Source organism: Ranitomeya variabilis, chromosome 3 (assembly GCF_051348905.1).
Source record: "Ranitomeya variabilis isolate aRanVar5 chromosome 3, aRanVar5.hap1, whole genome shotgun sequence".
In the NCBI taxonomy this organism is placed as follows: Eukaryota; Metazoa; Chordata; class Amphibia; order Anura; family Dendrobatidae; genus Ranitomeya; species Ranitomeya variabilis.
This window is the reverse complement of record NC_135234.1, coordinates 366,968,741-366,981,343: the sequence shown is the minus strand read 5'-3', so window position 1 is coordinate 366,981,343 and position 12,603 is coordinate 366,968,741. Positions and strand designations below refer to the sequence as shown.

At 43.8% G+C, this 12,603-nt stretch overlaps 1 protein-coding gene across 1 annotated transcript; it reads right to left on the bottom strand.

Annotated features, from left to right (window-relative positions):
- Positions 1-1,029: 1,029 nt before the first annotated feature.
- Positions 1,030-12,302, bottom strand: MYCBP (MYC binding protein). Its single transcript, XM_077295935.1, has 5 exons — positions 12,153-12,302; positions 9,492-9,564; positions 6,963-7,011; positions 3,921-4,050; positions 1,030-1,206 (listed from the first exon to the last, which is right to left on the bottom strand). The coding sequence occupies exons 1-5, from the start codon at positions 12,165-12,167 to the stop codon at positions 1,162-1,164; spliced, it is 312 nt and encodes a 103-aa protein (XP_077152050.1). The 5' UTR covers positions 12,168-12,302; the 3' UTR covers positions 1,030-1,161.
- Between the last annotated feature and the right edge of the window lie 301 nt (positions 12,303-12,603).

Genomic DNA, 12,603 nt, shown 5'->3' with positions numbered 1-12,603 from the left:
ATGCCAAATGCAAAAAAAGGATGGAAATGCGGTTCAATGCATTTGGAAAAAGCAGACCAAGTGCGCTTTCAGACTGATTTGGGCATGGCTTTCTCAGGGTTTTACTTATGCCTTTGAATGGTATCTCAACTTGATGCTGAGGCCATTTATTGGCTGCAGGGTCAGGATGTCATGACTTACAGTGGGATAACATCCCCTTCAGCAGTCACCTGAATCTGCAGCCAATAAGGAGACTGAACAGCTGCACCATCATCACTTGCAGTCTTGGCAGAAAGCACCATGGCTGCAGGGGACAGGGAGGGAATGGAGGAGGGGGTTGGCAGAAATGCAAGCAAGACTGGACAGTTTTTAAAGTGTGGGAAAATTTATTTGAATATAAAGTAACTTTTAGGCCATGTCCCCACGATCAGGATATAGCAGCGTATTCTAATCACGCAGGTAAATCCGCGTGCGTCCATTGAACCATGCAGATTTACCGCATCTACTGAACGGCTATGGATGACCAGTGTCTCCGCTGCAAATAATTGACATGCTGCACCTCAAACCGCGCCACGGGTGAGTTTACGCAGTGCTCAAATAGAAGCACAGTGGGCATGGGATTTATAGAAATCCCATCCACTGTACTTCTAGCCTAGAACGCTGCGTTTTGGATGCATCTCAAATGAGCAGCATCAAAAACGTTGCGATTCAGGATCGTGGGCACGTATCCTAAGGGCACGGTCACATGTTCAGTATTTGTAAGGCAAAGCGAGAACAGTCAGAGGCAAAGTATAATAAATACAGAAATGATGATGTGTTTCTATCACCCACTCCTGGTTTTGGCTTACAAACGTGGTACACGTGTTTCTATTATACTTTTCCTTTGATTGTTCTCGTTTTGCCTTACAAATACTGATGTAAAATGCTTTCCAAATACTGACATTGTGAACGTGGCCTAAAATACACTTTTATTCCCTCACCCACAATCATGTATAAATCAAGTTCGATACAAAGCTTTCAACCCATTTGCATTATGCAGGAGTCACCAACTTTTGCTATAGACAAGAAGTTTATTTCTGACCGGAAGCAAGCAATTGTCCATTTGTGCCCAAAATATATTAAGAGTCTAAGGTCACATTATTTACATATCCAGTGCATGAAATCAGAGCCATTTTTATTCTATTATTCCGGACGTTTTTCATCTGTTTGAGGTTCAAGCTGTGCAAGCTGCAAGAGTGAACAAAAAAAGAAAGAAAAGTTACTGTGTATAGAGCGGAATATATGGAACGGCAGCTAAACAGTGGACACCCCTCCCCACCCCCCATATCACCCTTTTCCACCATTTGAAGTTGGTGAAGTGTCTCATTTCTCACTCCCTACAGATAAGCTGCTGCAGAACCAAACTCATCTCATCACAGCCTCCCCTCTTCTGACAGAAGCAGATATACAGTATGTGGTATATGGAAACAAATCTCTTGGCCCCAATTTAGATAGAGTCCTGATGTCAAGCAGTTTGAAGTGTTGCAAAATTTGGCCTATTGTATACTAGTCATTAAGGCCATGTCCTCACAACTAGGAAATAGCAGCGCTTTGTCAAAAACACTGCGTTCTAATCAAGCAGTTAAATCTAAACGTGTTCAGTGAGCCATGCGGATTTACCACATCTAATCACTCGGCTGCAGATAACGGACATGCTGCGGCTTGTAAACCTGCACCGTGGGAGAGGTTAGAGAAATCCCTACCACTGTGCTGCTAATGTAGAACGCAGCATTTTGGACACAGAGCAGGTGAGCTACATCCAAAGCGCAGCTCTTCCTGATAGTGGGCACGTACCCTTAAAGGAGGATGCATCTTAATGAATTTTGAGCATCTTAAGTACATAGTTCATCAAGGCTAGAATCTTATCAGTTGGGGGATGTGTGGCCAGCTCCATGCTCATTTAGCTGACATGTCTCCCAAAGCAGTCAACCTTTTCCCTGACCTTTGGCATCGCTTATCCCATGTCAAACAACCTTGTTTTTAAGTATTTTACCTTTCTGCATCGACAAAAAATCAGATCTAGGAACAGTCAGGCTGTAACCATTGTACGTTGTCAGCAGATGCAGCAAATCACAACTTGTATTGTAAAGGGTGCAGCAAGTGAAAGATCTGCTAACCAGTGATGAGCGAACGTGCCGGGATAAGGTGTTATCCGAGCATGCTCGTGTGCTAACAGAGTGTCTTCAGCATGCTCAAATACTATGTTCGAGTTACCGTAGCTAAATATCTCACGGCTGTTAGTCGCAACACATGCGGGGATTGTCTGACAAACAGGTAATGCTTGCATGTGTTGCGGCTGTTGAACAGCCACGGCAACTTGAACATTGTCTTCGGCGTGCTCAAATACTCTGTTAGCACACGAGCATGCTCAGATACTACCTTATCCGAGCACGTCGGCTCATCACTAATTGTAAGCCATTCATCTGCTTTATATGCTATGAGTTTTCCCAGCACAAATCTGGATAGATTAACCACCAATAGATCCTAAGGCCATGTTCACAAAGCAGTGGAACCCCACATCAGCAGCCCTGGAAAATGGGACTTGGGCGTATGCACTGGCAAGGCCACTGACTGTAAAGATGAACACGATGTCACGGTGTGCTCTATCGCACATAGTTTTTCATCCGCATCCCTTTGAGGGCTTTAGAAGTAATCCCTCAGGTAGCCACTGATGTGGGGATAAGACCGGATATAAACATTTCCTTTGTAGACCTGCTGCTGCAGAGATGCTACAGTGGCAGTTGCCAAAACCTCACACCCATGGCTGGTATTGTATAATGCAGCAAACCTTCTGCAAGCTGTCTTTGCATTATGACAACTTAGCCTTTGTCCAAACATGTCAAAAATATTTATATTTTTATATATCTGCTGCACGGGAAAAATAAAAAATACGAATAAGGTTGTTTCTGCAGCCCCAGTCACTATCATATGTGCCCGATTGTTGAGTTTAGCGATTTGTGCAACTTTAATATTTTTTTTCCTTCTTTAGTTCGCCACTGTGCAGAGTTAAAAGGTTTCCATATGTTGTCGCCTGACTTATCACATTTTGAAAAGTCTCAAAACTTAGTGCACGCTTTTCATTCCCACCAGAGTGATTTTATTTATGTCTGAAACTTGTCCGATTTTTGCAACATTTTAGAGAAAGATGCAACCAAGAGGTCATAGACAGGATACACATGGAAATAACAGACATTTTTAATTTTAATTCAAGATGATTCAATACCCCATTTTAACACTTGGACCTTTTCGATGTACACATTTTGGAAATCAGACTACTGTATCTGAAACATCACTTATTAACCAGTAACGTGACAGCAATAACTGTTCCAATAACATTTATCAGAGAGGAATATACTACAATATGTGTATTTATGTGAAAATCAGTCACATATTAATACTTTGCTGTTTTGAAGTTGACCTGTCACAAACACGCTGTCCTACCTTTTAGCTCCTTTCACACAGGTGTTGGTGCTGTGTGGCGGACATTGTTGCTTTGGCACTGTGCCTGTGGGGTAGTGTGGCCTTGTGCCATGGGGGCTCAGCTTTGCAGAATGGGGGCTCTGGGGCACCAGGTTGCTTGCCCTATTAATGCAGCATACCTTTAAGATCAGTGACCCACCGGAGGTTTACCGTAACGTGGCAGTCGGTTTCATACAGTCTGGTAAGAATGTTAAACTAACAACCTCACGTTCAGTTTTGTAATATGTTGTGGCTAAGCAAAAGTTAAGTTTTGGATGTGTGATCCTTGTCTTTTCTTTACAGCTATGATAACCATCTAAAAGTAGCTTGTGGGGGTCTTTGTTATAACATCCATACTCACTGCTGAGGAGGCTTCTTTCTAGCTCATTAATGATGAAGATCAATAGAATATATGGAAGGAAAAAGAAAGGAGAGAAACTAACCTTTGCTTTCAGTTCTTTATTCTCTTCGAGAACAGCTTCGTATTTTTGTTTTAGTTCTGCGATTTCCAAGCGTAAAGCTTCTACATCTGGCGTTTCTGGGCCGGCAGCTCCCATGTGCTGTTTTAGAAAGCTGGATATACCATTAAGGATAACTACATTCCAATCAAATATATAAGCGGCCTTCTGTGGCAAGTGTATATTCAGGGATGTGCCGGTTAGGCTGGGTTCACATTACGTTTTGGCAGTCCGTTAGACGGACTACGTTACACCGCGGCATAACGTAGTTTGTTAACTCCACCATTAAGCCCCATGTCGGACGCATCGCTAGCGCACGCCCACAATGGGCATGCGCTAGCGATGTGCCATCATTGAGTGACGGACCCTAAGACGCGGGCTGCAGCATTTCCGGGTCCGTCACCGCTAGCGCAGACAGAGCATCTGCTAGCTCTATCTGCGCTAGCACGATGACATATCGGCACTTGCGTTAACAGCAGCCCGTTTAACGCATGTGTTGAACGGGCTGCTTTAATGCAATGTGAACCCAGCCTTACACAAAAATATATGCAATGCAAATTCATATGTAGTATACGTATACTAGAGCCTTGTCAGGTTTTACTGGCTCAATTCATGTTTATTGGCCTGCAGAGAAAGAAATTATAAATTGACCAATATGTATTGTCAGGAAATCAAAAGGGGATCACACAGATCTCTCACTGCCGCCACCAATTTGTCAAAAACACCTCTCCGCTGCCCCCAATTGTCAGGACAATTACACAATTGACGGAAGATAGATGGACAAGACAATGGCTGCTTTTGCTACTAGGCCGGTTATTGTGCACTTCCCACATGAGTATATTATACATACAGTATACACATTTCAGTACAGTCACTGCCAAGCTCCGCAAAAAGGTGCCACCACCAATCATTTATACAGGCCGATTGGACAGCCATTTCTTGTAACGTATGGCCTCAAGGCTTCAGGGCTACGGTTTATAGAGCAAGAGGGACGAAACTATTACATTTTATCCATTTAATCCTAAAAATTAGGCAGGATTTATAAAAAAAAAAAAAAATGAACAAAAAAATATTACAAAGGGACAAGATAATAAAGTATACACAATCACAAGAACAAAAAGGATAAAAGAAAATGACAAGACCTGATGTCACAGAAATGGCATAGTTCTTTGCGAAGGGGACCTATCTGTTTGGAAAAGAGCACAGTCCAACATCGAACTGCATCTCCCAGCACTGAACAATGGCATCAATTCAGAATCTGCTTTTATCCTGTAAGAGTCATGCCCACATCCCTCACCTTAGTGACCTCAGATGGGGGCTGGTCAATGGGATGTGGGTCAGGTCCCAAACTTTGGAGATCCTAAACCTTAAGGCTATGTGCACACATCAGGATTTCTTCCGGATTTTTTTGCGGAATTCCCCGATAAAAACGCTATAATTCTGCACAAAATCCGCATACATGATGCATCCTATCATTTAGAATGCATTCCGCATTTTTTGTGCAAATGTTGCGTTTTTTTCCGCATAAAAACGCAATCCGGAAAAAAACGCAGCATGTTCATTCTTTTTGCAGATTTTTTGCGGATTTCCCATGATTTTGGAGTGACAGGAGAAATCCGCAAAAATTCCGCAAAAAAAAACCGCACAAAATCCGCGCACGTGGATTTCTGGCAGAAATGTCCGGATTTTTGTCAGGAAAATTTCTGCAAGAAATCCTGACGTGTGCACATAGCCTTAGAATATCTACCCCCTGGAAGTCCCAGGCGGGAGATATTAATGCATATTTCCAATCACGATTTTAGCCTTCAATACACATGAAACATCGCATATATAACGTTATCCATCTGGCTGACATTGATGGCTTATTGGCAGGCCACAATGCAAGCTAATGCATTGTGTTCCTCCTAGGGCCGCAATGCCGAAAATATGTCTCCCATAACAATAGGACCTATGCCTGTCACAAAAGAAAATCAATATTCATAATTAGTATCTGGTACCAGAGCGTCTGATATCATTGCCCTGTGCTGCTTTTGAAGACAGGAAGACTTATCCACACAAGTGTGTATAGTCTCACTTCCGGGCCTCTTGTGCATACTTTGTTTGCTCTCCATCAGAGAACCCACTTCAATTACCTGTCCACAGCAGGAGAGAGCGGAAGGAGGGGCAGGAGCCCCCCACCACCATTTACAATGCCATGCTTCCATGCTCAATTCCATTTAAGCATACATACATCTGGTATAGATTCATATCCATTTGTGTTATAAGCATGTAGTTTTTCATTTTTCAAATGCACAAATATATGCAATTCTGACTGCATAGTTATAATTATTATATTATTGATAATTTTATTAATATCAATTGTATAACTTAATATTGAGCAGAATGAAGAATGCTGACATCCTCCTATACGTTTCAGCCCCCTAAAAGCCCCTTATATGCGGCATGAGCCCCACACAGTCTCCCCCCTATATGCGGCATGAGCCCCCACACAGCCTCCCTATATACACTGCATGTCGCCCCATGCGTGCAGCACCATGTCACACCCCCATAGCCTCCCCATGCCCACCCAAACACGAGAGAAAAAAAAAAAAAAAAAACACCACACACTTCAGTCCCGTTCCCTGGCACTCTGCTTCCCTCCCTGCCTCCGCTCACACGACGATTAGTGGAGGAAGTGGCTGGAGGCCCCTCCACCAAAGGAGTCAGCGGAGGGCGCAGCATACAGCCGACCATGGAGACAGCGAGCGGGCCAGATGTGGCCCGTACTTTGCCCAGGCCTGCAATAATGGGTCACCCATTTATCATTCGTCCTGTGGCTAAGTGATTAGTACCCTTTGAGGACAAATTCTATAAGTTCAGCTCTTCGGTCACTCAGTCTTGGAAAATGTCAGCTGGGCTTACTAATAAATACGTCTTGTCTGGTTTGGAGACAGCAAATTCAAGACCATACTTTAGAGTTTGTAAGAAAATTGAGATAAAATGCTTCGTCTAGTCATTTCGTTAAAATTTTATACAAAGAAAGGATACTCCAATGCATTATTTGGCTTTTCTGGCTCTTCGTACAATTCAACTAATACTAAAAGACAGAATGAACATTAATTAGCATTTTGGTAGCCTTTCTGGACAATATTCATAAAGAATATTGTAAGAAATGTCAGTATTGCTTAATGGGGTTGTATCAAGTTTGGAAGTTATTCCTAATTCGTAAGATTGAGAACTTCCCAATTGTTCAGGGGCAGACAGCTGGAACCCCACCGATCCCCAAGCACTTGTGAGTGGAACCGTGGCCAATCACAAGCACCTCTACTCCGTTCATGCTTAATGGAACCGCCGAAGATAGAGGAGCCTCAGTTTGACTGGTTTTCAGCACTCCCAGCTCCCCAAGAAAAAAAAAAAAAAAAAAAATTACAATGAAAAGCAATCAAAACATCGTATTTCAAAATGATAGTACTGAAAAAAAGTCAGCTTGGCACAAAAAAGAAACAAAATCCCAAGCTCTCGGCTCCATTGGCGGAAAAATTAAAACACTAAGTCTAGACATTTTTTTTTTTTCACCATTTACATAAATTTTAGTTTCTTTTCTTCTTAAATTTGGTATAGCCCAAAGTGTACTGACCTGGATAGTCTGTTTGACAGGTCATCTTTTACCGTACAATGAACACTAAAAACAAACTGCATTTTTTTCCAGTTCCTCCCACTTGGACATTTTTTTTCTGTTGCCCAGTCCACTACATTTTAAAATAAATTACTTCTTGCCCGCAAAAAAGCAAGCCATCATAAGGCAGTTTTGATTGAAAAATAAAAAGTTAATGCTCTTTGAAAAAATTGTGGGAGGGATTGGGAGGACAAAGAAGAGGAAGCGAAAAATCATTTAGTCCATAAGGTCTTAAAGGGTTTATCTGAGAAGTGATCCAAGACGGTCACCCAATTTCAGCTGCCACCACTCCTAGGCACACAAAATTTCTCATGGCGATCTGCGGTGAACTCACCGACTTTCTCACAATGCTGAGGTCACTGCAGTTCAGTCCAGCTGGGAACGCAGCCTCAGTGACCCGCCATAACCTCGATGAGTTCACTGCTGCTCACTCTTCAGTGGTTCTCAGATTGAACTCTCGTATCTTGGCACCATCCAGGTTGAAAACTATTTACCCCAGACATAGGTTACGGTGTGGGATATGGTTGTTTTTTTATTTTTGCTTTATTGCAGGAGATGAGGGTTTCAATGGAATGGGCATTAGGTGAGTATAAGGCTGGAATCATACTTAATATATAAGAAAAGAAAAGGGAGGGGGGAAAAAAATCGGTCCGATTCTCACTGCCGAGACTCGCAGGAGTGCAATGCAAATGTCGAGTACAATTCAATTTTTCACACCTTGCATGCGATTTTAACATGAGCTTTTACATAGAGCAGTTCTGTATGTCATTTACACAGTTTTCAAAGGAAATATTCTTTGAAACACACACATTAGATAGATAGTTATGATGTCCATGCAGTGGGAAAATTTCTGACGTTAGTTAGGTGAAGCGAGTTCATTAGCTGGGAACTCACAGGACCTTCCTGACGTCACCACGAGCGTGATAACATTCTCACACTCGCGGTGACGTCAGACAGGTTATAGGGGTTTACCGAAAGACACTGGGCAGCGGTAGTAGACACTGCTCAGTGTCTCTGCTGGATGACAGGCTGTATGGTCGCATCATGCAACCTGCCATCTAGATGTAGCAGAGCTAGGGATACATAGATTATAATCATCTCTGCAGAAAGGTGTAGAATATTGTTTGTTATTTTAATTCTTTTGTAGGGGACAATGGAGTTCCTGAAATAGGCGATGTTGTAAGTATGGTTTAATTAAGATTTATTAATGGAGTCGGTGTCATTCATTCAATTAGTGTGGACCCCTCTATTCTTGATAACCAACCTTGCTAAAGCAAACAACTGAGAGTTGCAGCTGGCAGCCAGTTCTGCCTGGCTGGTTTTCATTTATAGCACAGGCGGCAGCTGAGGAATAGTCTCATCAGCCACCGCCTGCTCTCGCTGTTATCAGCTGAATAAAACTCTCAACATTGTAACCTGCTAGCGTTAATCGCAGGGGTAACAGTGTGAACAGTACCTCTGCTTCCCAGCTGCCGGTATGTATCACACTGATGACATGATGTAATCAAAGTGCATGTGTGCGAGATGTTTTGCAGACTGTGCTGCTGTTAAAAAACAGACATGTCAGTGTGTTTTGCCCATGGACACACGGTCCATAGAAACACACTGACATGTGAACAGGCCCATTCACTTGAATGGGTCTACGTGTGTAAGTGTCTCCGGTACGTGTGAAAACTGTTACCACACTAGCGGAAACAATGACATGTGAAAGAGGCCTAAGAATGGGTTTGATTACTTCTCAGAGAACCCCTTTAAGTGGCTCAAAAAAAGAAAAACAGACTGCAGTGTGATTGATTTCTTTCGGGCACTGTGGCTAGTTTTAGCTTTTGACAGAGGCTTTTATTGTATATCGGTTTCCATAGTAACTATGATAGTAGACCCTAGAAGTGTATGTGGTCCACCTTTAGTAAGTGTGTCAAGGACCCCAGCCTTCTCCAAGTATCTTCTGAACTGTTCCCTTTTGGAATCTGCTGCCTAGGAGAAAGAAAAACAAAGTCAAAATATTCTTTGTTTTCATGAGAACAAATCAGAGGCATGTTCATGTACTTTTAGTAACTTTTTGCTTGGTTACAGTACAGATATTTAAAAAAAAATAAAATAGAAAGTAAAGTTAAAATATAAACACACACAAGACCATTATGACAAAGGTTCAGACCAGCTCACATTTTAGTGCAGGGTTTAAAGGGGTTGGCCACCTTTTGAGAGGATTTTTTTTTATATGCATGCATTTTGGGTTACGTTTCATTTATGCAATTGGGTTTAATATTTTGCTTCCTAGAGCCCCTGTGTTGCACTGTCTCTTGTTGGCTGCAAAATTAGATAAAAGGGGTTGTCTGGGACTTTTATATGGATGGCCTATCCCAGAAATAAGCCATCAATATCTGATGGGTGGGGTGCAACACATGGCTATTCCAGGTGGCCTGATGTGCGCAGTAGTGAAGCACGGCTCCATCAGACATTTAGTGGCCACGGCCAAGTACTGCACATTTGTCAACGTATGTGCAGCATCCGACCAAGCCCACTATAAAATGGACAGCGCTATATAGTTCTGCTCCACAACCAATCACATCTGTATGCCAGGAACAGCTGATCAGTGGCAGGGGTTGTCAGACCTCCACCAGATATTAGTGACCTATGCTAAGGATAAGCCATCAATAGAAACATCCCCGAGACCACCTTTAACTGAGAAACTGTCAGTCAGCCTGCTGTGACAATCTGATGGAGTTTGTAAAACATATCTATCTTTTTCGGAGCTCCTCGCAGCTGATTTATGACCACAGACCACATCAAAGTTAAATGTGCATTGAAACAAAGAACCTGCGAAAGCCAAACATTGCAATGGTATCGCATAAAAAAATGTAGCAATGTTTGCACCTAAAAGTTGGCCGACCCATTTAAGGCTTAATACACGAGTCCATGTAACCGCTGCATAAACCAGAGCAGGCCTATGATGTACCTTTATAAACCTCCATTTCTTTACGAGGCATATTTTTAGCAGAAACTGGTCACACTAATGGTAAAATCAGATAAATGGGCCAAGTATGGATGCAAATTGGATCCAGCACACTAATGAAATGCAGTCTGTATGTAAGTGAAAAAAAAGCAAAAAACACCATGGATGTTGGAATGATTCGCAACAAATTGCTTTATGCCACCTGGCCTGCCGAACTCCATAATGGCACTGGAGTTCCGATAATCAGCAGCCCACGACAGGGACTGCTATCAGGGCTGTGGAGTCAGAGTCCAATTTGGTGGAGTCAGTATAAGGGTAAGTTCACACTAGGCATTTTTTCTGCAGCAAAACCCGATCTCTTGGCAGGAAAAAAAAAAAAAAAATCAGCGAAAAAAAAGTTATGTTTTTTAGTCTTTTTATTACGTCCTATTCTATAGAATTAAGTTTTGGCAAAAAAAAAAAAAAACACATCAAAACCTGATGCCGTGTTTTTTCACCACCCATTCATTTCAAATGGGTGAAAAAAATGCTGAAAAGTGACCCTGCTCTATTGTGCAAAAAAACACGCAAAGCACAAAACCCTGATGACAAAAAAAAAAACCCAAGGTGTGTGCATGAGATTTCTGAAATCTCACATAGCTGCTACTGTAAAACGTAGCTGAAAATTTGCTTTAAAAAAATACTGCAAACACACCTAGTGTGAACTTAGCCTAAAATAGACTGAGTCCGACAATATATTATAACTTGGGTGCAGCAGTACAGTGCGGGATGTGATGGGAAGGTTTTCAGAAGTATTTGGGAAAGTTATGAACTGTCCTATAAATGGCTGTTCTGTTCCTGATCTAAGGATCTGGGCTTTTAGCGGAGATTACTATGTACATGTCAGTAGTGACCGGGGCTGTGGGGTCGGAGTCGGGGACGTAGCTCACTGACCCCACAGGCCTGGTGCGAGGGCACTGCGGTCACATCAGTCTGGATATACTGCCATACATGCGGAGTTCAGACGGCCACCTAGTGCGGAGGTGAGCGGCTCCGTGGCCTCGGCCACGTGTGCTCGGCCACATGCCCCATGGCCACTTACATGCACTAGGCATTCCTGGACACGTGGCCGCAGTAGTTGCATGCTAGGCTATTAGTCCATGTGGATAGTCGCCACAATACCGGGGGCGTGTGCTCATGTCTGTCTGTACCATACGCTCGTCCACAGCCGGAGCACTGACAATTCCCACCCCAGGGGCCCCCGATATGTCTGCAGCAGAGGTCAGGGGGTCGCCTGGGGCTACACGGCCACTAGTCATCCCTGGACAGCCATGTGGTCTCTGGAGCAGATAGCCACCCCAGGGCCCCTGAGATGCCTGCAGCAGGTGGGGGGCACATAAAGCTGCCCCTGCCGTGTACAGAGGGTCCCACACTGTTTGGGACAATGATATGTGGGGTCTCCTTAGCACCGGCCCAGTGCTGCTCTCATACGACCCCCTCGTGCTGGGCGACATCTGCCTCATTGTATGTAAAAAGTACCAGAGACGACGGGATGCTGAGCGGCCAGACATGGGGCAATGCGCCCCCATAAGGAAGCACTGCCAGTACCCGCAGCCCGCTCCCGCCTCACCTTGTAGTTCGCCATGGCGCTCAGCTGTCGCTTCAGGTTTGTTAATCAACAGTCACCCCAGTAACCAACCGGGAAGATAATTACGCATGCGCACTAGTCAGCGTCCGTGTACGGACTGTGGGCGTGTTGCTGACGCATGCGCAATTATGTTATGGAAGAGCTTGTGATTACCAGGTGTCTGTAGAGTCGCGCTGTGAGGCAGTAGTGGTCTGTCTGGTATTTACAGCAAGGATGAACAGGGAGGAAGGAGCAGATGTACCGCCATTGTGTAACGCAGCGTGAACAGCAGAGGGCATTACACATGGGGGCTAAGTGCTGCAGGGGCAGGCCACGTGACTCGGGGTGACTGGCAGACCACCTAATGGGCGGGAGTGAGGTAGAGCATATAATAATCATCAGTCTGTGAGGCCTGTGTACTGTGGCGTCAGGCGAGAGAGAGGTGGGCTCACCC